This window comes from Aethalodelphis obliquidens, unplaced genomic scaffold (assembly GCF_003676395.1).
Source record: "Aethalodelphis obliquidens isolate GAN/ISIS:26980383/991018 unplaced genomic scaffold, ASM367639v1 scaffold24, whole genome shotgun sequence".
Taxonomy (NCBI): domain Eukaryota; kingdom Metazoa; phylum Chordata; class Mammalia; order Artiodactyla; family Delphinidae; genus Aethalodelphis; species Aethalodelphis obliquidens.
This window is the reverse complement of record NW_020837968.1, coordinates 19805940-19831568: the sequence shown is the minus strand read 5'-3', so window position 1 is coordinate 19831568 and position 25629 is coordinate 19805940. Positions and strand designations below refer to the sequence as shown.

General features: G+C 36.1%; 1 protein-coding gene and 1 pseudogene across 14 annotated transcripts in view; one reads left to right on the top strand and one right to left on the bottom strand.

Moving 5' to 3' along the window:
- CDC42BPA (CDC42 binding protein kinase alpha) overlaps nucleotides 1–25629 on the top strand; it is a 311334-nt gene that overhangs the window by 43558 nt on the left and 242147 nt on the right. For all 14 annotated transcript variants that reach the window (XM_027122374.1, XM_027122372.1, XM_027122377.1 and 11 more), the window contains exon 2: nucleotides 4584–4675. In XM_027122374.1, coding sequence (XP_026978175.1) covers nucleotides 4584–4675 — 92 coding nt within the window. The remainder of the gene's footprint in view (nucleotides 1–4583; nucleotides 4676–25629) is intronic.
- Nucleotides 23496–24617, bottom strand: LOC113628589 (cathepsin B pseudogene; annotated as a pseudogene).

Here is a 25629-nt window from a genome sequence, read left to right as displayed (position 1 = left end):
GTTCCTGAATTTAAGTTTGTCTGATTATTTCCTTGTGATTAGAGTCCAGTTATCTGTCTTTGGCAGATGTGTAGTTGTAAGTGATATTAATTAATTAATTAATTTAATTTTTTTCCTCCTTATATTTTTTTTTCCTTCTACTTTGATTTTAGTCTCTTGGTCTGACCTTAACATATCTGACATCTTAATTTTCAGCCTTCCTTCTTTCCCAGTATAAATATTGAGGGCTTTCCCCTCCCCCCCAGTTATATTCTAGAAGTCTTGATATGTAATGTTTTTATTATTAAGTAGTTCTGAATATTTTCTAATTACCTTATTACTTTCTTCTTCAAAATTATTGTCAGAGTTCAGAGCTTATGGGCTTTCCTCTGGTCTTTCTGTTCTTGATTTCTAATTATATTAATTGCATAGTACTCATAGAATTTTATTTTTGTGTTCCCAATACTTTGAATTTTGTTGGAGGTAGTTTTATGCCTTGCATATTATAAAAATTTGTAGAGGTTCAGTGTGTGTTTGAAAATTAATTCTTCAACTCTTAGGTGGAGTGTTACATGTATGCCACTCAATACACTAAAAAAATTGGTTTTTGGTCTGCTTGAGCTATGAGTTACTGAGAGAGAGAGTAAAATCTCCCTTTAGGAAGGTGAGTTTGTTTCTTCTTTTATGTCTGTCAATTTGGCTTTACACATTTGGAGGTTATGTTGTTGGGTGTATACATGTTTAGACTTATTGTGTCCTGGTTAATTTCAGCTGGGTTTTTTTGTTTTTTTTAATCATTATGTATGACTCCTTTTAATTTCTATTCCACTAATGCCTCCCCACCCAATACCTCTTTCATCTAATATCAGTATGGCTATATTGATTTTTTGGTGGGTGAGAGCCGAGGGTTAACATTAGCCTTTATTTACTTTTTTTGAAATTTTACGTAAATTCAGGTAAGAACCTACTAAAACAGAAGAGAAAACTCCACAGAATTTTAGAAAGGATAAACAAGTCTAAATAATGTATATTTGGAAAAATAGTTGTAAAATATGCAAACTTTCCAGCAATATTAGTAAAGAAAAATAATGAAAATAGACCTGAATATATAATATTAGTAATTAAAAAGGGATCAAACCTGTTCATGTAGTAGAGTTTTATAAAGAAAAGAATATTATGTCACCCTATCCCAATAAATTTGAAAATTTCAATGCAATATATAATTTCTTAGAAAAACATAATTAATACAGTTGTCACAGGTAGAAATAGAAAAATGAAAATGACAGTGTGAAAGAAGTGAAATATTAAAAATCCAACAAAATGACACGTGCAAGATGTTTCACTGGCAAGTTTTAACAGACCTTATAGTCATAGTCTCCTTTATTGTCTTCTAAAAGGTTTGTAGTTTTGTTTTTCACATTGAGATCTTTGAAAAACCTGGAATTATTTTATTTTAGAGAAAAGAAAAGGAGAGGAAGCTACGCAACATAGTTAATGAGGTTGGTTTATTATTGGTACCAAACCAGATGAAGATAGTACAGAAAAAATATAATTGTAAACCAGAATTGTTTATAAACACAAATGTAAGATTCCTAAGTAAAATCAAAGCAAAGCAATTTCATCTATGTATTAAAAAATTACGTTATAACCAAGTAACGTTTATCTCAAGGTATACAAAGATGTATCAGCTTCTAAAATCTTTTTAAGTAAAATGTCATGTTAAGAGAATGAAAAAGAAAACCAAATCTTGTCCACAGAGGTTGTAATTAACAGTCCTACCAGTTATGTGTGAGAATACCTGTTATTCGTACTCCGGCAAACACTTGGTGGTTTCAGGTTTTTTATTTTTGGCATATTTGGTTGTTAAATAATAGAATATTAGCAGTAAGTTTATTTTCATTTCTTGTAATGTGAGCATAATTTTTTGGGTGTAAGTCTGTTTTAAACACTGAAAATTTAAAATGGGAGAGTAACACTTATTGCATAATTTGTTTACTTGAGGACAGGGACTATTTTATTTATCTTCGTACTTCTAACATCTTATAAAATGCTTGGCATATAGCGGGTATTCAAAGTTACTTTTCGAGTGAATTGAATAAATATTTAGTAAACTATGAGCCTTCTGAAGAAATTTGTGACTTAACTCATTTTTGAATGTCTGAAAATAGAATAATTTTGCTATGTCAAAGAAATGGGATTTTTACTAGCAGGTTCCAGGAAGTCAAGAATGGACAGGATTATTCTTCTAGTTTACGTTAATACTACAGGCTCCCATAAAGCGTGGATAGCTCATAAAATCCTTAATCCTAATTATGCACGATTTAACAGTATTCATTTGCTTGGTGCTTTCAGGGTGTATACTATTGCATGGAAAGATAACATCATTTATATTTTGACATATTGTTATCCTTTGTACCTTGCTAAAAGATTGTTTCAACAATCATTTGCTTACCTGAATTGTATTTCCGTTACTCTAGTTTTAAAAAAGTTTCTTTCCCTGCTTTACGGTAATGTTTTAGAGGATTGAAATACCTAGATTTCTAACCTTTTAGATAAGTAGGATGTTACCCAGAGGAAGGTATACACAGAATTATTCTTTAAGAATAAACATAGTTGTCTGTGATGAAATGCTGTTTGGATTTAGGGTCAGAACGAGACAAAGATATAGAACATACCGTCTATTTGGATTAAGGTATTTGGAAATCTTGAGGGGGTCAGGGTAATAAACAGTGAAGTAAAAGAAATAAAGAACTGTTAAGTGTAATGTTGTAGGCTGCTTTGTGATATTTTCCAGCTCTAGCTAGCAACTAGCCTAGCACTCTTCTCACACTGGCTGGCTCCACATCTTTATTTTTAATTTACACATTTCTATGTGTACTGTTCTTAACCAAGTATTTCTGATATGCTTGTGTAGAAGCTGGGAAAGGGAGGGACACTAGTCTCAAGATGATTTCACTCTTCCTTGCCATTCCCTTATAACCCATCTATACCTTTGTAAATAGTCTATTTGTAAATAAGCCTTCCTCAGATTGGGATAATTTATTTCCTGTTAGGACCCTGACTGATTCCCAGTTGCCACAGTCTCACCGTTTGTCCAGTCCAGATTGTTCAAAACCAAGATATCTTGGTCATTTTATCAAAATGTTCACTTCCTGGCTGCCATGGTTTTACATCTTCTGTCTCTTACAGTATGAGATCCTTTATACCTTTATTCAAATTTGATCTGTTTCTTTGATCATATTTTCTGTTGTGTGAATTCCAAATAGAGATTCAATCTCTATTTCCTTTCCTTATAATCTAAAACACCAATACAGAAATCTCTAGTAGACTGGGTTTTGCAATGTGGAATACCCCTCTTTCCTAAAGTATCGGTAGTTAGGGCTAAATACATTTAGACCAAAGCAAGTGGTAAGGCCTGCTGTGTCTCTTTCCCTTTCTAATGCTCAAATACATACCTTTGATCTTCCACACTCTCGTGCATGGTAGGAAAGAGAAGAGAGCTGTACCCGTATACAGTGACTATTTAATTGTATTAACTCCTTTTTGTGTGAGAATAAGGAGGGACATGAGGGGAGGAAAGGAGACAGGTCTGTATTTCTCTTAAGGCAGCAGAACATGCAGTTGGTTTTATAATTTTTTTAAAAAATGTCAATATGTTCCCTATAATTAATAGAATAATGTCTAAGTTCCTTGCATGGCATCCAAGGCCACTTCCATTTTCCATTTTCTAGCCCTGATTTCTTTGTATTTCTTCTTATAATTCTATAACAACAGTGGATTATTTACCATTATCACCCAAGTTCACTTTGTCTCTCTTCGTTTGCTTATATTGCTCCCTCTGTTGGGAATATTTATAGTACATTGCAAACAGGCAAATTAGCAAAATTCTACTTAGTCCTCAAGGTCCAGATCCAATGTTAGTTCCTCTGTGAAACATTAGTGTTCTTACGAGAGAATTAGGGTTCCATTTTCACTGATCCTGAAGCACTTTGTATTTATCTCTATTAGAAACTTTTATCACATTACTGTGTTATATGTGTGTACATACTGTATCTATTTCTGAAGACTGAGAAGTTCTTGAATGAAGGTACCATATTGTAATTATATTTGTTTTAAGCTCCAGTAATTGCCACCATACTTTGTATAATGTCAGCTCTTGCTAAAGGCATGTTAAAATGATCAATAAATGAATGAGTGTGACAAATATTAATTTACTTGGTAGGGATTGCTGAATTTCTCTCTGGTGCCAAGAAATTTGCTTTTACTTCTTGGACCTTTGTCCTAAAATATGTATCTAGCATTGAGTTAGAATACACGGAATGTTTAAAATGAGAATAAATTGGTCTGATTTGTACATCACTAGTACTTTGCATTATTTGGTGTTTAAAAAAATGTTTCTCACCCAAAATATAATTCATATATAAGAAATAAACATCATATGAAAATTAAATCTATTCTCAATATAGTTTGATGAGACTATTAAATACTTTGGCGTAATCCTTAATCCTTATTTTCATTTTTATTGTTTAAGTAAGAAATATCCTTATTTATATCTGATTTGTATCACAGTTCATTAAGTAATTGATGTTGCCTTTTTGTTTCAGCTAAACCATTTACTTCTAAAGTGAAACAGATGCGATTACATAGAGAAGACTTTGAAATATTAAAGGTGATTGGTCGAGGGGCTTTTGGAGAGGTAAGAGAGAAAGATTTTATAGAAGATCTGATAATTGTTTTGCAAGCTATTTTATACAGTCTGTGAGAGAATTTAACTGAAATATTATTTACTTGGTGGTGTAATTGATATCATTGATCAGAAATCATTAAACTTCTGAATGAAGTCTTTCTACATGGAATTTTTTTCCAAGATATTTCTGTTTTTCATATGTCATTGAAGTTTGAGTATGTTTCTGTACTCTCTTCTGTTCCATTGGTCTGTTTGTCTCTCACTGCCTTAAATTACTTTAGTTTAAGAAGTCTTGATATCTGGTAGTGTGTACACTCTAACTTCCTCCCTCTTCTCCTCTGTTCTTGGCCCTTTATATTTTCATATAATTTTAGAATAAGTGTTTCAGTTTTTACCTACTCTTAAAAATCCACATCCACACCCAGCACCCACACATCTGCTGGAATTTTGATTAGGATTGCCCTGAAACTAGAGATTACTTTGTAGATAATTGACATCTTAACAATATTGAGTCAGCCATCCATGAACATGGTATATGCCTCCATTTATTTAGGGTTTTATAAATTTAACACACTAATTATTTGTAGTTTCCATTCAGTAGAGTGGATTTATACATCTTTCAGCAGATTTATTCCTAGGTATGTGATATTCTTTATGTTATTTTAATTAGAATTATTGGTTAAGTTTCATTTTCTAATTGTTTTTGCTAGTAGTTAGACACAGTTGAATTCTGTTTATTGACCTCATACCCAGCAACCTCGCTAATTTTACTTTTAAAATCATGAATTGTGTTGGATTTTAATAAAATGCTTTATCAGCATCTTTTGAGACACTCAGGCTTTTCTCCTTTACTCTGTTAACGTGTTGAGTTACACTGGTTTATTTTCAATGTGAAACTAACCTTGCATTTCTAAAATAAGCCAACTTTGTTGGGATGTATTATCCTTTTAATTTACCTTTGTACTCAGTTTGCTATTTGTGTGTGTTGTGTGTGTTTTCGATCTTTGAGAGAAATTGGCCTGTAATTTTCCTACTTATCACATCCTGATCAGATTTTGGTATCTTGGTTATTCTGGCCTCATAAAAAGAGGGAGGTATTTCCTTTTTTACTGTTCTTTAGAGGAGTTTGAGAAGATTGTTATTATTTTTTTCTTATATGCTTAGAAGATTTCACTGGTGAAGCCATTTGAGCCTGGAGGTTCCTAGAGAGAGAGTTTTAAATTATATAATTAATTTTTTAAATTGAAATTGAACTATTTGGATATTTTGTATAGATGTGTCAGTTTTGCTAGGTTCATCCATGTCATCTGATTTTTCATATTTATTACTATATTGGCCGTTTGCACTTCTCATTTTTTTCATTTGTTATACTTAGCGGTTTATCAATTCTGTTATTTTTTCAATGAATTAACTTTTGCCCTTTGTATTTTTCTATGGTAGATTTGTTTTCTGTTTCATTAATTTCTGCTTTTATCTTTTAATGTTCTTTTCTCCCTTTGGTTTCAACTTGCTGTTCTTTTTCTAACTTTTTGAGTTAGATGCTCAGAGCATTGATTTCTAGATCTTTTCAGATGTGCTATACTTTTTCCTCTAAGCAGCTTTAGCTATAGCAAAGTTTTGATATGTCATATTTTCATTATAGAGTTCCTCAAAATACAATGTGATTTCCAATGTGATTTTAAATTTCTGTTATGGTTTTTTTGATCTATGATTTTAGAAGTTTATCGCTCCATCTTTAAGTATTTGGAGGGTTTTTAGTTATATTTCTGTTTTTGAGTTATAATGTAATTCCAGAGCAGTCAGAGAATATACATTGTCTGATTTCAAGTCTTTGAAATTTGCTGTGCAGTGTTCTGTAAATATCAGTTAGGTAAAAGACATTAATCTTATTTAAATCCTCCATATCCTTAACTGTTCTCTCTGTGTGATATTTCATTTCCTGAGAGAGGATTTGCTTATTTCTTTCTTATTTTTTTCAGTTTTCACTGATAACAAATATCAAGTTATTATATTTCCCTAGTGATTAACTCTTTTATCATGATGTAATGATCCTTGTTATCTCTAAGTAATGCTTTTTGAGTTAAACTTTACTTAATCTGATGTTAGTAGAATGATTCTAGCTCTTTTTATTAGTCTTCTGCATTAAATATCTTGCTCCACCCTGTTAGTTTCAGCTATTACTTTATACGTTTAGTGTTAAGTAGAATATAGTTTTTATTTTTTGATCTAGTCTGATAATGTCTTATCTTTAATTGGAGTGTAGTCAGTTGACATTTAATGTAATTACATTACATATTACTATTTGTTTTCTGTTTGTCTTGTCCATTCTGTACTATGTTTCTCTCAATTCTTGGATTAACTGAATATTTTAAATTATTCTTTCCCCCTTCTATTCATTTCTGAGTTGTACCTTCTTTTATTGGTTTCCCTAGAGATTGCCACTTGTATTCTTGGTAAATTTGTATTTTGCCAGTTCCCATTTACCCAAATTTACCTTTCATTGTCATTAGCTCTACATATATTAGAAACCCCAAAAGATACGATTATAGTGTCCCTATTCATTTTAGCTTTACCCATGTATTTACATTTTTTCTTACTCTTCACATTCACATACTTATTTATATTCATATACTTGTCTTTGATATAATTTTCCTTTTGACTTAAAAATTCCCTTTAGTATTTTGCCAAGTCTGCTGAGATAAATTATCTGCATTTTTTGTCTGAAAATACATTTATTTTGAGGTCTTAAAAAAATTGTGTTATATACACACATAGCTTAATGGATTTGTACATTTGCATGAACTTCTGTAACTATTATGCAGATCAAGATAGGCTCCCATTGCCCCCTCTATGTGGGTAACCACCTTCTCATTAACCATCTATTCTGACTTCTATAATTATAGATTTATTTTGCCTGTTTTTGAATGCTATATTAGTGGAATTATATAATATATATTCTTTTGTTTCTGTCTTATTTTGCTCAATATTATGCTTGTGTGATTCATTTTTGTTTTTTATTGGTTCAAAGTATTCCTCTATATGAATATACCACAAGTATTTTATCCATACTAGTGTTGGTAGGTATTCAAGTTTATAGTTTTTGGCCACTGTTAATAATGTTGTTATGAACATTCATGTACATGTCTTTTGGGAGGTAGAAGCACTCATCTGTGTTTAATATAACCCTAGTGGAATTTCTGGGTTGCATGTTAGGCATATTTAGTCTTAGTTGGTAGTGCCAAATAATATCCCAATTGGTTGTCAATTTGTACTCCGACCAACAGTGTATTAAGGTCCCAGTTGCTTCAGAACCTCACCAACACTTGCATCATTTTTTAAACTTTGGACATTTTTTGGTGGATGAGTAGTGGTATTGGATTGTGATTTCATTTTACATTTCCTAATAACTCTTAAAGTTGAGCCCATTTTCATATTACTTCATATAACTTGGATATCCTTTTTCATAAGTGCACATTTTGGGATTGGGGGAGTGGGAGCAGGTGGGTGGGTTGTCTGACTTACTGGTATATTCTGGATACAAGTCCTTTGTCGGAAGTGCGTGTGTGTGTGTGTGTGTGTGTGTGTGTGTGTGTATTAAACAAAATGTCTTCCTGTGTGTGGCTTGGCTTTTCCCTCTGTATAGATCTTTTATGGAAGAGAAGATCTTAGTTTTGGTGAAGTACATTTAATTAAGCTTTTCTTTATGATTAGTGCTTTTTTGTGTTCGTTAAAAAAGTTATTTTCTACCCTGAAGGTCATGAAGATATTTTCCTCTGTTATCTTATGTAATCTATAAAAAAAATATCTTTTTCATTTAGGTCTGTGATCTGTCTGGTATTATTTTGTGTTTTGTGAGGTATAGGTCAAGGTTCATTTTATTCTTTGTGGGTTTCTCAGCATCATTTATTTAAAGACTACTTTTTCTACATTTGATTGCAAAGGAACTTCCATTGTGAATCAGCTGACCCTATATGTGTTACTTTTATTAATTTTTAATAGTTTTTGTAGAATTCTTGTTCATGTTTCATTAAATTTATTTATCAGTCTTTGATGTTTGTTGATGAGCCTGTAAATGATATTTTTAGATTTCATTTTGTAACCATGTTGCTAGACTAGAAATACAATTAATTTTTGTGTAGTGATTTTGTATGTAAGCATCTTGATATATTAACTTATTAATTCTAGTTTATAAATTTAAAAGATTTTTCATGTAAACAGTCATACCATTTCCAAATAATGACAGCTTTTTTTCTTTCTTTTGTTATACTTGTTATTTCTTTTTCCTATATTATTACAATAGAGAGTTTCTTCCTTAAAATATTAAATTCAGTTGTTGAAAATCAATTTTTTTCTGGTTTGTGATTTCAGGGGTAAGTATGAAGTTTGCAACAGCTTTTTTAAAAAAAATTGTTACTCTTTTTTTAGGTTAAGGAAGTTTTCCTTTTAGTCCTAGTCTGTTGAGAGCTTTTATCATGCATTAGAGTTAACTTTTATTAAAAGCTTTTTTTAAATATCTATTTTGATGATATGATTTGACCTCTGTATTTAGTTAATGTGGAAATAATATTGATTAATTTTTAAATATACCAATATTGGATTACTATATAAATCCAGTTGTTCCTTATGTATTCTTTTAGTATATTGTTGGTTTCGATTTGCTAATATTTTGTTTACCATTTTTTTTGTTACGTGCATGAAAAAGATTGAACTTTATTTTACCTATCTTTTAATTTCCTTATATTTTTAAAATGTTATGCTTAGCTCATAAGACAATTTGGGAAGTATTTGCGCTTTCTCAATTTTCTGAGTTTGAGAATATTATTATTTCCTTAAATGTTTGGAAAAATTCTCTGGTGAGTCCATCTAGACTAGGAGTGCAATTTTTATTTGGTTTGTTTACATCTTTTGAGGTAAATTGTATATATGTTGAAATACACCAATTGTTTATGTACAGTTCCATGAGTTTTGACAAATGGATTCACCCTTATCAAGATTCCCATAACGTCCATCAAGTGGCAACCACTGTTCTAAATTTTAACTATGGATTAGTTTTGGCCGTTTGAAAATTTCATATAAATGGAAATCATACCATATGTACTCTTTTGTGTCTGGCCTCTTTTGCTCAGAATAATGTCTGTGAAATCCATTCTTGTGATCAAATGTAGTAATACTTTTTATTGCTGATTAGTAAGCTATATACCACTATCCTTCTATTGATGAACATTTGTATTGTTTCTCATTTTTGGCTGTTAGGATTAAAACTGTTGTGAATATTTTTGTACAAGTTTTTATGGAAATATGTTTTCATTTTCCTTGGATAAATACCTAGGAGTGGAACTGGTATGTTAAGTGGTAGGTGCATATTTAAATTTAAAAGAAACTGGCACATTTTTTCCAGTGGGGTTGTACCATTTTATATTCCCACCAGTTCCATGTTCTCACCAATATTTTTTTGTTAGTCTTTTAAATTTCAGTCGTTCTAATGGGTGTGTAATAGTATCTCATGGTCTTAAATTGCATTATTATGTGGATTTGTGTTATATAGCAACATAATGATGAGTTTTTGTGTGCTTATTCACCATTCTTATATCCTCCTTTGTGAAGTATACATTCAGATATTTTGCTCATTAAAAAAAATGAGGTATTTGTGTCATCATTGAGTTGTAAGAATTCTTCATATTTTATATTTATAAATGTCTTTTGTCAGATGTATGTTTTGTCAATATTTTCTCAAAGGCTGCATAGCTTGCCTGTTAATTTTCTTAAAAATGTCTTCTGATGAGCAGAAGTTTTAAATTTTGGTGGTTTAATTTTATCAGTTTTTTCTCTTACGGTTATTATTTTCCATGTTCTTTGTAAGAAATTCTTATTTATATCTAGGTCACAGATATTTACCTATGTTTTTTTCCTAAAACCTTTATAGTTTTAGCTCTTATGTTTAGATTGGTGATTCATTTCACATTAATTCATGTATGATGTGAGATAGGGATCGAGGTTCATTTTTTTCCATATGGATATCCAGTTGTTTCAGCACAATTTGTTGAAAAGGCTGTTTCTCCTCTATTGAATTACTTCAGTACCTTTGTCAAAAAAGTCAGTTGACCATACAAATGTTGATCTACTTCTGCTATTTCTATTCTGTTTCACCGATATCTTTGTCTGTTCTTATGCCAGTACTACACAATCTTGATTCTGTAGCTTTATACTGTAGAGTTGAGAGTATGTAATGAAGTCTGAGTGTAAGTCCTCCTTCTTTGTTCTTTTGCAAAATTGTCTTAACTATTTGAAGACTTTTGCATTATTATATAAATTTTAGAATCACTGTGTCAGTTTCCATAAAAGCCTAGTGGTATTGAAATTTAGTTTGCATTCAGTTTATAGATCAATTTTGTGAGGACTGACATCTAAACAAGCATGAGTCTACTAGTTAGTCCATGAACAAGGCATTTTTCTTTGTCTTTTGAGGTCTATTTTAATTTTACTCAAAATTTTTTTGTAATTTCAGTGTACAGGTCTTGTTCATAATTTGTTAAATTTATTGCTAAATTTTTAATTTTTTTGATGCTATGGTAAATGACATTTAAAATTTTATATTTCAAATAGTATGCTGTTGGTATGTAGATACACCACTCATTTTTTTTTTTAACGTCTTTATTGGAGTATAACTGCTTTACAATGGTTTGTTAGTTTCTGCTGTATAACAAAGTAAATCAGCTATATGTGTACAGATATCCCCATATTCCCTCCCTCTTGCATCTCCCTCCCACCCTCCCTATCCCACCCCTCTAGGTGGTCACAAAGCACTGAGCTGATCTCCCTGTGCTATGTATACCACTCATTTTTGTATCTGACTTTATTTTCTAAATTCATTTATTATTATTTAAATAGTTTTTTGTTGTTTTGGTTGCTACTTTCTTAGTTGTTCTGTGTAAACAATCGTATTGTCTGAGAATAGGACAATCATACTGTCCTTTTCACTTTCCAGACTTTATACATTCTATTTCTTTATGTTGACTTATTATACTAATTTGGACCTCTAATACAATGTCGAATAGGTGTCATGAGGGTATATATCCTTACTTTATTCCTGAATTCAGGGAGAAAGGATTTAGTGTTTGACTAGTAAGTATGATGTTAATTGTAGGTGTTTTTGAGGGAACCCTTTATCTGATTGAAGAAGTTGTCTTCTATTACTAGTTTGCTGAGAATTTAATAATCATATGGATTTGCTCTTTTATTATGTAAATTTGGTGTGCTACTTTGATTGACTTTTTTTTTTTGCGGTACGCGGGTCTCTCACTGCCGTGGCCTCTCCTGTCGCTGAGCACAGGCTCCGGACGCGCAGGCCCAGCGGCCATGGCTCACGGGCCCAGCCACTCCGCGGCATGTGGGATCCTCCTGGACCGGGGCACGAACCTGCGTCCCCTGCACCGGCAGGCGGACCCTCAACCACTGCGCCATCAGGGAAGCCCTGATTGACTTTTTTAATAGGCTTTGATTTTTAGAGCAGTTTTATGTCCACAGCAAAACTGAGTGCAAAGTACACAGAGTTCCTATATACCCGTTGACCTTGCACATGTGCAGCCTCTCCCACTATCAGCCTACCACACAAGGTGGTATATATGTTACAACTGATGGATCTACATTGACACATCATCAGCTAAAGTCTATAGTTTACATTAGGGTTCCCTCTTGGTGTTGTATTATATATTGTATGGGTTTGGACAAATGTATAGTTACAACCTATCCACCATTTTAGTATTATACATAATAGTTTCACTGCCTTAAAAATCCTCTGTGCTTTGCCAGTCCATCCCTTCCTTCCCCTAACCTCTGGCCACCAGTGATCTTTTTCCTGTCTCCATAGTTTTGCCTTTTCCTGAATGTCATAGAGTTGAAATCATACAGTAATGTAGTCTTTTCAGATTGGCTTATTCCACGTGGTAATAGGCATTTCGTTTCCTTCATGTCTTTTTATTGCTTTTACCACTGAATAATATTTCATTGTTTGAATGTACCACTGCTTATTTACCCATTTACCTACTGAAGGACATCTTTGTTTTCTTCCAAGTTTTGGCAATTATGAATAAAGCTGCTGTAAACATTCATGTGCAGGTTGATGTGATGTGTGGACATCAATTTTCAATTCATTTGCATAAATACCAAGGAGCAGAATTGCTGGATCTTATGGTAAGAGCATTATTTAAGTTTTGTAAGAAACCAACAAACTCTCTTCCAAAGTGGCTGTACCATTTTGCATTCCCACTGGCAGAATGAGAGTTCCTGTTGCTCCACATCCTCACCAGCATTTAGGAGTTGTCAGTATTTTGAATTTTGGCCATTCTGTTAGGCATGTAGTGGTATCTCATGGTTGTTTTAACTTGCAGTTCCCTAGATGATGTTGAGCATCTTTTCATTTGCTTATTTGCCATCTGTATATCTTCTTTGGTAAGGTGTATATTGGATCTTTAACTCATGTTTTAATGGAATGGTTTTTTTATTATTTAAAAAAAATTTTTTTTTTTACATCTTTATTGGAGTACAATTGCTTTACAGTGGTGTGTTAGTTTCTGCTTTATAACAAAGTGAATCAGTTATACATATATGTTCCCATATATCTTCCCTCTTGTGTCTCCCTCCCTCCCACCCACCCTATCCCACCCCTCTAGGTGGTCACAAAGCACTGAGCTGATCTCCCTGTGCTATGCGGCTGCTTCCCACTAGCTATCTATTTTAAGTTTGGTAGTGTATATATGTCCATGCCACTCTCTCACTTTGTCACAGCTTACCCTTACCCCTCCCCATATCCTCAAGTCCATTCTCTAGTAGGTCTGTGTCTTTATTCCTGCCTTACCCCTAGGTTCTTCATGACATTCTTTTTTTTCTTAGATTCCATATATATGTGTTAGCATACGGTATTTGTCTTTCTCTTTCTGACTTCACTCTGTATGACAGACTGTAGGTCCATCCACCTCACTACAAATAACTCAATTACGTTTCTTTTTATGGCTGAGTAATATTCCAGTGTATATATGTGCCACATCTTCTTTATCCATTCATCCAATGATGGACACTTAGGTTGTTTCCATCTTCTGGCTATTGTAAATAGAGCTGCAATGAACATTTTGGTGCATGACTCTTTTTGAATTATGGTTTTCTCAGGGTATATGCCCAGTAGTGAGATTGCTGGGTCATGTGGTAGTTCTATTTGTAGTTTTCTAAGGAACCTCCATACTGTTCTCCATAGTGGGTGTACCAATTCACATTCCCACCAGCAGTGCAAGAGTGTTGCCTTTTCTCCACACCCTCTCCAGCATTTATTGTTTGTAGATTTTTTGATGATGGCCATTCTGACCAGTGTGAGATGATACCTCATTGTAGTTTTAATTTGCATTTCTCTAATGAGTAATGATGTTGAGCATTCTTTCATGTGTGTGTTGGCAGTCTATATATCTTCTTTGGAGAAGTGTCTATTTAGGTCTTCTGCCCATGTTTGGATTGGGTTGTTTGTTTTTTTGTTATTGAGCTGCATGAGCGGCTTGTAAATTTTGGAGATTAATCCTTTGTCAGTTGCTTCATTTGCAAATATTTTCTCCCATTCTGAGGGTTGTCTTTTGGTCTTGTTTATGGTTTCCTTTGCTGTGGAAAAGCTTTGAAGTTTCATTAGGTCCCATTTGTTTATTTTTATTTCCATTTCTCTAGGAGGTGGGTCAAAAAGGATCTTGCTGTGGTTTATGTCATAGAGTGTTCTGCCTATGTTTTCCTCTTAAGAATTTGATAGTGTCTGGCCTTACATTGAGGTCTTTAATCCATTCTGAGCTTATTTTTGTGTATGGTGTTAGGGGGAGTGTTCTAATCTCATACTTCTACATGTACCTTCCAGTTTTCCCAACACCAATTATTGAAGAGGCTGTCCTTTCTCCACTGTACATTCCTGCCTCCTTTATCAAAGATAAGGTGACCATATTGCATGGGTTTATCTCTGGGGTTTCTATCCTGTTCCACTGATCTATATTTCTGTTTTTGTGCCAGTACCATACTGTCTTGATTACTGTAGCTTTGTAGTATAGTCTGAAGTCAGGGAGCCTGATTCCTCCAGCTCTGTTTTTCGTTCTCAAGATTGCTTTGGCTATTCGGAGTCTTTTGTGTTTCCATACAAATTGTGAAATTTTTTGTTCTAATTCTGTGAAAAATGCCAGTGGTAGTTTGATAGGGATTGCAGTGACTCTGTAGATTGCGTTGGGTAATAGAGTCATTTTCACAATGTTGATTCTTCAATCCAAGAACATGGTATATCTCTCCATCTGTTTCTATCATCTTTAATTTCTTTCATCAGTGTCTTATAATTTTCTGCGTACAGGTCTTTTGTCTCCTTAGGTAGGTTTATTCCTAGATATATTATTCTTTTTGTTGCAGTGGTAAATGGGAGTGTTTTCTTGATTTCACTTTAATATTTTTCATCATAAATGTATAGGAATGCCAGAGATTTCTGTGCATTAATTTTGTATCCTGCTACTTTACCAAATTCATTGATTAACTCTAGTAGTTTTCTGGTAGCATCTTTAGGATTCTCTATGTATAGTCTCATGTCATCTGCAAACAGTGACAGCTTTACTTCTTCTTTTCTGATTTGGATTCCTTTTATTTCCTTTTCTTCTCTGATTGCTGTGGCTAAAACTTCCAAAACTATGTTGAATAAGAGTGGTGAGAGTGGGCAACGTTGTCTTGTTCCTGATCTTAGTGGAAATGCTTTCAGTTTTTCACCATTGAGGACAATGTTGGCTGTGGGTTTGTCTTATATGGCCTTTATTATGTTGAGGAAAGTTCCCTCTATGCCTACTTTCCGGAGGGTTTTTATCATAAATGAGTGTTGAAGTTTGTCGAAAGCTTTCTCTGCATCTATTGAGATGACCATATGGTTTTTCTCCTTCAATTTGTTAATATGGTGTATCACATTGATTGATTTGCATATATTGAAGAATCCTTGCATTCCTGGAATGAACCCCACTTGATCATGCTGTATGATCCTTTTAATGTGCTGTTGGATTCTGTTTGCTAGTATTTTGTTGAGGGTTTTTGCATCTATGTTCATCAGTGATATTGGCCTGTAGTTTTCCTTCTTTGTGACATCCTTGTCTGGTTTTGGCATCAGGGTGATGGTGGCCTTGTAGAATGAGTTTGGGAGTGTTGCTCCCTCTGCTATATTTTAGAAGAGTTTGAGAAAGATAGGTGTTATCTCTTCTCTAAATGTTTGATAGAATTCGCCTGTGAAGCCATCTGGTCCTGGGCTTTTGTTTGTTGGAAGATTTTTAATCACAGTGTCAATTTCAGTGCTTGTGATTGGTCTGTTCATATTTTCTATTTCTTCCTGATTCAGTCTTGGCAGATTTTGCATTTCTAAGAATTTGTCCATTTCTTCCAGGTTGTCCATTTTATTGGCATAGAGTTGCTTGTAGTAATCTCTCATGATCTGTCGTATTTCTGCAGTGTCAGTTGTTACTTCTCCTTTTTCATTTCTAATTCTATTGATTTGAGTCTTCTCCCTTTTTTTCTTGATGAGTCTGGCTAATGGTTTATCAATTTGTTTATCTTCTCAAAGAACCAGCTTTTAGTTTTATTGATCTTTGCTATCGTTTCCTTCATTTCTTTTTCATTTATTTCTGATCTGATCTTTATGATTTCTTTCCTTCTGCTAACCTTGGGGTTTTTTAATTCTTCTTTCTCTAATTGCTTTAGGTTCAAGGTTAGGTTGTTTATTCAAGATGTTTCCTGTTTCTTAAGGTAGGATTGTATTGCTATAAACTTCCCTCTTAGAACTGCTTTTGCTGCATCCCATAGGTTTTGGGTCATCGTGTCTCCATTGTCATTTGTTTCTAGGTATTTTTTGATTTCCTCTTTGATTTCTTCAGTGATCACTGTTATTAAGTAGTGTATTGTTTAGCCTCCATGTGTTTGTATGTTTTACAGATCTTTTCCTGTAATTGATATCTAGTCTCATAGCATTGTGGTCGGAAAAGGTACTTGATACGATTTCAATTTTCTTAAATTTAGCAAGGCTTGATTTGTGACCCAAGATATGATCTATCCTGGAGAATGTTGCATGAGCACTTGAGAAAAATGTGTATTCTGTTGTTTTTGGATGGAATGTCCTATAAATATCAATTAAGTCCATCTTGTTTAATGTATCATTTAAAGCTTGTGTTTCCTTATTTATTTTCATTTTGGATGATCTGTCCATTGGTGAAAGTGGGGTGTTAAAGTCCCCTACTATGAATGTGTTACTGTTGATTTCCCCTTTTATGGCTGTTAGTATTTGCCTTATGTATTGAGGTGCTCCTATGTTGCGTGCATAAATATATACAATTGTTATATCTTCTTCTTGAATGGATCCCTTGATCATTATGTAGTGTCCTCCTTTGTGTCTTCTAACAGTCTTTATTTTAAAGTCTATTTTGTGTGATATGAGAATTGCTACTCCAGCTTCCTTTTGGTTTCCAATTGCATGGAATATCTTTTTCCATCCTCTCAATTTCAGTCTGTATGTGTCCCTAGTTCTGAAGTGGGTCTCTTGTAGACAGCATATATATGGGTCTTGTTTTTGTATCCATTCAGCCAGTCTGTGGTTTTGGTGGGAGCATTTAATCCGTTTACATTTAAGGTAATTATCGATATGTATGTTCCTATTCCCATTTTCTTAATTGTTTTGGGTTTGTTATTGTAGGTCTTTTCCTTCTCTTGTGTTTCTTGCCCAGAGAAGATCCTTTAGCATTTGTTGTAAAGCTGGTTTGGTGGTGCTTAACTCTCTCAGCTTTTGCTTGTCTGTAAAGGTGTTAATTTCTCCATCAAATCTCAATGAGATCCTTGCTGGGTAGAGTAATCTTGGTAGGTTTTTCTCCTTCATCACTTTAAATATGTCCTGCCAGTCCCTTCTGGCTTGCAGAGTTTCTGCTGAAAGATCAGCTGTTAACCTTATGGGGATTCCCTTATGTGTTATTTGTTGTTTTTCCCTTGCTGCTTTTAATATGTTTTCTTCGTATTTAATTTTTTTTTCTTCGGTACGTGGGCCTCTCACTGTTGTGGTCTCTCCTGTTTCGGAGCACAGGCTCCGGATGCGCAGGCTCATCAGCCATGGCTCATGGGCCCAGCTGCTCCGCGGCACGTGGGATATTCCCAGACTGGGGCACGAACCTGTGTCCCCTGCATCGGCAGGCGGACTCTCAACCACTGCGCCACCAGGGAAACCCTTTGTATTTAATTTTTGAAAGTTTGATTAATATGTGTCTTGGCCTGTTTCTCCTTGAATTTATCCTGTATGGGTCTCTCTGTGCTTCCTGGACTTGATTAACTATTTCCTTTCCCATATTAGGGAAGTTTTCAACTATAATCTCTTTAAATATTTTCTCAGTCCCTTTCTTTTTCTCTTCTTCTGCAACCCCTGTAATTCGAATATTGGTGGGTTTAATGTTGTCCCAGAGTTCTCTGAGACTGTCCTCAGTTCTTTTCATTCTTTTTTCTTTATTCTGCTCTGCAGTAGTTATTTCCACTAATTTATCTTTCAGGTTACTTATCCGTTCTTCTGCCTCAGTTATTCTGCTATTGAACCCTTCTAGAGTATTTTTAATTTCATTTATTGTGTTGTTCATCATTGCCTGTTTCATCTTTAGTTCTTCTAGGTCCTTGTTAAATGTTTCTTGCATTTTGTCTATTCTATTTCCAAGATTTTGGATCATCTTTACTATCATTATTGAATTCTTTTTCAGGTAGACTGCCTATTTCCTCTTCATTTGTTAGGTCTGGTGCATTTTTATCTTGCTCCTTTATCTGCTGTGTGTTTTTCTGTCTTCTCATTTTGCTTATCTTACTGTGTTTGGGGTCTCCTTTTTGAAGGCTGCAGGTTCGTAGTTCCCGTTGTTTTTGGTGTCTGTCACTAGTGGCTAAAGTTGGTTCAGTGGGTTGTGTAGGCTTCCTGGTGGAGGGGACTAGTGCCTGTGTTCTGGTGGATGAGGCTGGATCTTGTCTCTCTGGTGGGCAGGTCCACGTCTGGTGGTGTGTTTTGGGGTGTCTGTGGACTTATTATGATTTTAGGCAGCCTCTCTGCTAATGGGTGGTGTTGTGTTCCTGTCTTGCTAGTCGTTTGGCATAGTGTGTGCAGCACTGTTGCTTGCTGGCTGTCGAGTGAAGATGGGTGTTGGTGTTGAGATGGAGATCTCTGGGAGATTTTCACCACTTGATATTATGTGGAGCTGGGAGGTCTCTTGTGGACCAGTGTCCTGAAGTTGGCTCTCCACCTCAGAGGCACAGCACTGACTCCTGGCTGCAGCACCAAGAGCCTTTCATCCACACGGCTCAGAATAAAAGGGAGAAAAAGTGGAAAGAAAGGAAGGAAGGAAGGAAGGAAGGAAGGAAGAGGATAAAATAAAATAAAAATAAAATAAAATAAAGTTATTAAAATAAAAAATAATTGTTAAGAGAAAAATTTCTTTAAAAGTAAAAAAAACAAAAACAAAAACAAAAAAACCCCTCCAAAAACGGACGGATAGAACCCTAGCATAAATGGTGAAAGGAAAGCTATTCAGACAAAATCTCAGACAGAAGCATACACATACACAGTCACAAAAAGAGGAAAAGGGTAAGAAATAATAAATCTTGCTCTCAAAGTCCACCTCCTCAATTTGGGATGATTCGTTGTCTATTCATGTATTCCACAGATGCAGGTACATCAAGTTGATTGTGGAGATTTAATCCGCTGCTCCTGAGGCTGCTGGGAGAGATTTCCCTTTCTCTGTTCGGACAGCTTCCGGGGCTCTGTTTTGGATTTGGCCCCGCCTCTGCGTGTAGGTCGCCGGAGGGCGTCTGTTCTTCACTCAGACAGGACGAGGTTAAAGCAGCCGCTGATTCGGGGGCTCTGGCTCACTCAGGCCGGGGGGAGGGAGGGGCACGGAGTGCGGGGCGAGCCTGCGGTGGCAGAGGCCAGCATGACATTGCACCAGCCTGAGGTGCGCCGTAGTTCTCTTGGGGAAGTTGTCCCTGGATCCCGGGACCCTGGCAGTGGCAGGCTGGACAGGCTCCCTGGAAGTGGGGTGTGGATGGTGACCTGTGCTCGCACACAGGGTTCTTGGTGGCGGCAGCAGCAGCCTTAGCGTCTCATGCCCGTCTCTGGGGTCTGCGCTGTTAGCCGCGGCTCGCGCCTGTCTCTGGAGCTCCTTTTAAGCAGCGCTCTTAATCCCCTCCCTCGTGCACCAGGAAGCAAAGAAGGAAGAAAAAGTCTCTTGCCTTTTCGGCAGGTCCAGACTTTTCCCCGGACTCCCTCCCGGCTAGCCGTGGTGCGCTAACCCCCTGCAGGCTGTGTTCACACCGCCAACCCCAGTCCTCTCCCCGTGCTCCCGAGCCTCAGCTCCCAGCCCCGCCCGCCCCGGCAGGTTAGCAGACAAGCCTCTCGGCCTGGTGAGTGCCGGTCGGCCCCGATCCTTTGTGCGGGAATCTCTCCGCTTTGCCCTCTGCACCCCTGTTGCTGTGCTCTCCTCCGCGGCTCCGAAGCTTTCCGCCTCCGCCACCCGCAGTCTCCACCCGTGAAGGGGCTTCCTAGTGTGTGGAAAGCTTTCCTCCTTCACAGCTCCCTCCCACTGGTGCAGGTCCCGTCCCTATTCTTTTGTCTCTGTTTTTTGTTTTGCCCTACCCAGATACGTGCGGAGTTTCTTGCCGTTTGGGAGGTCTGGGGTCTTCTGCCCTCGTTCAGTAGGTGTTCTGTAGGAGTTGTTTCACATGTAGATGTATTTCTGATGTATCTGTGGAGCGGAAGGTGATCTCCGCGTCTTACTCTTCTGCCATCTTCCTCCTCTCCTGGTTTGTTTTCTTATTGTTGAATTTTAAGAGTTATTTTTTTCGTGTATTTTAGGTAACAGTCCTTTATCAGATATGTCAATTATTTCTTTCATGAATTATGCCTTTGGTTTTATATAGATTGATTTTCAAATATTAAACTAATCCCTGGGATAAACTCCATTTGGTCATGACTTACTATCCTTTTGAGATATGGCTCTATTCAGTTCCTTAATATTTTAACTGTTTTCATATGTATATTCATGGGGAATGTTGACCTACAATTTTCTTTTTTTATCATGTCTGTGTCAAATATTGACATCAGGGTTATGCTGGACTTATAAAATGAATTGGGGAGTGTTTACTCTTTTTCAGAAAAAATTGTGAATATTTATTTTTATTTATTTATTTATTTCCTTAAATGCTTGATAAAATTTAGCAGTGATCCCATCTGGACTTGAGGTTTTCCTTGTGGGGCATTTAATCCTACTAATTTAACTTCTTAGTGGTTATAGAGCTATTAAGATTTTCTATTTCATCTTTTGTCAGCTTCAGTAAGTTTTGTGTTTCATGGAATTTGTGTATTTCATTTAAGTTTTCAAATGTATAAGGGTTTTCATAATATCTCTGTGTTTTTTTTGTTGTTGTTGTTTGTTTTTTTTGCTGTACGCGGGCCTCTCACTGTTGTGGCCTCTCCCGTTGCGGAGCACAGGCTCCAGACGCACAGGCTCAGTGGCCATGGCTCACGTGCCTAGCCGCTCCGCGGCATGTGGGATCCTCCCGGACCGGGGCACGAACCCGTGTCCCCTGCATCGGCAGGCGGACTCTCAACCACTGCGCCACCAGAGAAGCCCTCTTTTATTTTTTTTATGTCTGTGGAATACAAGGTGATATTCTCTTTCATTGTGCATATTTATAATTTATGTTTTATTTCTCTTGATCAGTCATGTAGAGGTTTTTCAGTGTTGTTAATTATTGAACAGACCTACTTTGGCTTTGTGAATTGTCTATATTTTTGTCTTATTTTTACTTAAAATTTTTTTTAAAAAGTTAAGCAGTTTTAAAATGTTTGTTATTTCCTTCCTTCTATCAATACTTCCTCGGATTTAATTTATTCATGTTCTTCTAGCTTCTCAAGGTAGAAACTTAGATCTTTGAGACAACTGGGTAGCCAATTGGAAAAGTCCATTTGTGGATCCAATTAAAATTCATACCATATATTAGGAGAAAGTACAAATGTATCAAATGTTCAAGTATAAAAAATAAAATAGGGACTTCCCTGGTGGTCCAGTGAGTAAGACTGCGTGCTCCGAATGCAGGGGGCCTGGGTTCGATCCCTGGTTGGGGAGCTAGATCCTGCATGCTGCAACTAAGATCCTGTGTGCCGCGTCTAAGACCCGGTGCAGCCAAAATAAATAAATAAATAAATATTAAAAAAAAATGCAACACAAGTACCCATCAATGTATTGACTAAGTTATGGTCTATCTAATGCTGTGTAGCTGCCATAAAAAAAAAAGTTCAGTGTACTTCTGTGGAGGAATCTCCAGGATACATTGTAAAGTGAAAAAATCAGATGCAGGGGAATATATTGGGTTGGTCAGAAAGTTTGTTGGGGTTTTTCTCTAACATCCCCAGTGAACTTTTTGGCCAACCTGATATATAGTACGCTATCTTTTGTTAAAAAGAGGTAGCAATATTATGATTCTTACTTGTATTTTCATAAAGTGACATTTTAAAGGGACAAGAGGGAATGGGGTACATGCAGAGTGTGAGTGACACTTCTAAGTGGAAACCTTTTTATTTTGTTTTGACTTCTGAAACATGTAAGTGTATCATCTATTTTAAAAATCATGAAAAAATTCTTCCAGGTTGGGATGTACTAATTTGCATGTTGTGTGAATCATTTAAGGAAGAAGCAATTCTAAATTTAAACTTTCTCAGATAACAGAAAGCGGGACCACTGCCCAACTCATTTTATGAGGCTAGAATAATTTTGTTTCTAAAATCTAACTGTATGTTGAGTGAAGGAGGCAACATAGGAAAAAATGCATATGATTTGATTTTATCACAAAAGTCAGGGTAATGGTTATCTCTAGCGGGAAGGTGGAAGTTGTGGTCAGGTGGGGCACATGGGGGGTTTCAGCGTTGCTCCAATGTTCTATTTCTTCATCTCAGTTTCAGTTCTATTTTGTTCAGTTTATAATTGTGTTTAACTCTACCTTTGTTTTATTTTCTTTATCTGTGTTCTAATCAATTACAAGTGTTATAAATTAATGAAAGAAGCTATAGTAATCGTGGAATACATGTTCATCTAACAAATTAGCTTTAAAATATATGAAGTAACAACTGATAGAATTTGCATAGGGGAATACAAGAACTTTCAACAGTTGAAGATAGAGCTTTTAACTCTCCTCCGAAATTGGCAAGTTAAGCAGATGAAAAAAATCGAGACTTAGAAGTGTTTATTTTTTGAAGGTGGAACTTTTTAATGGCATAATTATTCCATTCTGTGTTAAAACATTTGGTAGAGCAGTGATTTTAAAAATTGATAAAAACTGGTTTCTCCCAAACTAGTTTCACCAAGGGAATTAGAGGTCAGTTAAATCTGTACCTAGTGGGGACCACCTAGTTTTGTTTTAAGCTATTTCTGTTGGGATTTATACTCTGCAACTAGCACAACAGTTCTTGCCAGTGTTAGAATTGTTCATACTATGGTCAGCCCAGGTTCATTGCAAATAAAGCTTCTGATAAAAAAAAAAAAAATCATGCTACAGAAAAGAACAGAGAGGGTATGCAACACTGGAAATTCAACAGATTTAGGGACCAAAGGAAAAAGTGGCTTTCTTCATTTAAAGGGCTGTCTACCATTTCTCCTCTTAACTTACTCCAAACCTCAAAAATAACTACTTGGGAAGAGGTAGTGAATATATGTGGGAATTTAAATCCTTGTTAGGAATTCAGTTTTTCATTTAAACCCGTCACGTTCTCACTCAGTTTTGCTCCTTGGAGAAGGTTTGGAGGTTGGTTGTAGCAGGCTTTGGAGCAGCAGACACTTTGTAGAACGAGTCTCTGTGAAAGTCCTTATTAGGAAATTTAAAGGGCGCTCTGCCTCGTCAGCAGTAAGGATCAGTCCACTGATGAGGCTGAGATGTAGCCAGGGTCTGGAGTTATTTTCTGTGTAAGAGAGCTCTTTTTAACCCAGAAAGGATCAATTCAAATCCTATACACAGGTTTGGCCTAGTCTAGTCTTGTCATAGCCACCGTCTACACTCTTCAGTCCTATCTGAACTGAAAAAATAAAAGGAATTTCCACCCTCATGTCCACCTTAACCCAACCTGCCATATTAAAAGCAAAAACAAAAACAGTTTGTGCAGGGCAGGCTGGATAGGCCGCAGTAGGCTTAACTTTTTTTCTGGTATTGATCAGTACATGAGAATCTGTCCACTATCTCTGATTTGATTCCACCGTAGTCCTTTCCTTAGAGAATTTGAAGAAGAAATTGTCACTCTGCTCAGTTTTCTAGAGTTGACAGCCAGCCATTAGGGGGTGGCATTCTGTACTCTCCAGTCCAGGATGCAGATGGTGTGGCCTCCCTTCATTTCATTTGTGACATGCAGGAAGTTGGCATACACAGGGAAGGTTCCCTCTACTGGGCCATTCTTGTAAATATCAGCTGTGATCTTAAGGGACATAGTAGAAACTGCAGCTGTAGTGCTCGTTATCTTTGTAGGAAGGAGTATAGCCAGGCTCACAGGTCTTGCTGCACTTGGGAGTGTCTCTTCACCTCCATCTCCTGGTAGCTGAGAGCCATTGAAATGGTGCTCACATTGTGGGATAGAATAGGACCTACAGCCTACATGGGCATCATAGAGACCACCAGAGACCTTTCTTGGTCCAGAAATTCCAGGCTCCAGAGGGAAAGCCCCCATGCAGCCATCCCCATACTTCGCAGTAGATGAGCACGTTTTCAGCAGGCATCTCTGTGGGGGCATTCCTACTGGTGTCAATACAGATCTGATCAGAAATGGTTTTTATGGCCCCAAATGCCCAGGAAGAAGCACAGGACTGTTGGCAATGTCTTTTTTAATGCTTAGACAGTTTAGCCACCATTCCTTGGTCGCAAAATGTTTTTGGCATATCCATTTTCTTAGCAAACTGTACTCTCTGAGGCAGCTTGGATCTATCCAGGAAATGCTTAAAAAGCCCATTCAGTTCATATCACCATTATGGAGGCTGAACAGTTCATCTGCAGGGGTGCAAAATAGGGTCTGCTTGGGATACTAGGCAGCACCATCAGGCAGAAAATGATGGCTAGGGCCCACCACACTTTGGCATCTGGATCCTGGATTTACTGAAGTTGTGGAGACCCTAAACCTGCAGTTGCCATGTCTAATCTCAGTATCTGGTGTCTGGAACCCGAGTCCACCATGTTGCCACTTGGACAACATATAAAATATTTTAATGACATGATTGTCATGCTGAACCTAATAGATATATATAGAATTCTCCATCCAGCAGAGAATTACACATTTTTTTCTAGCACATACAGATCCTTCTTAAAATTTACATGTTCTAGGCCACAAAGGGTGCTTCAGTAACTTCCAAAAAATCATCATTATGCAGACCATAATCTCTGACCTGAATAAAATACAATAAATATCAGTCAGATAGCTAAAAATGACCCAAATGTTTGCACACTTACAAGCATAGATCATAAGAGGAATTATAAAATAATTAGATATTAATGGAAATGCTGCACTTCAAAGTTTGTGAGATACTTAAAGTGAGATTTATAACTTATAATATATTTACCAGGAAGTAAGAAACTTTGGTAATTGGTATGGACTGAACTGTGTCTCCTTCCCCATGCCCTCAAAAAAAAAGGATATACTGAAGTCCTATCCTCCAGTACTTCAAACTGTGACAGTAATTTGGAAATAGTGTCTTTACGGAGTTAAATTAAAATGAGGTCAGTAGGGTGGGCCCTAATCTAATATAATTGGTGTCTTTATAAGAAGGGAAATTTGGACATAGGCATGGACAGAGGGAAGGTGATGTAAAGACATAGGGGAGAAGTTGTCCATCTCCAGCCAGAGAGAGAGGCCTGGAACAGAACCTTCCTTCACGACTCTCAGAAGGAAC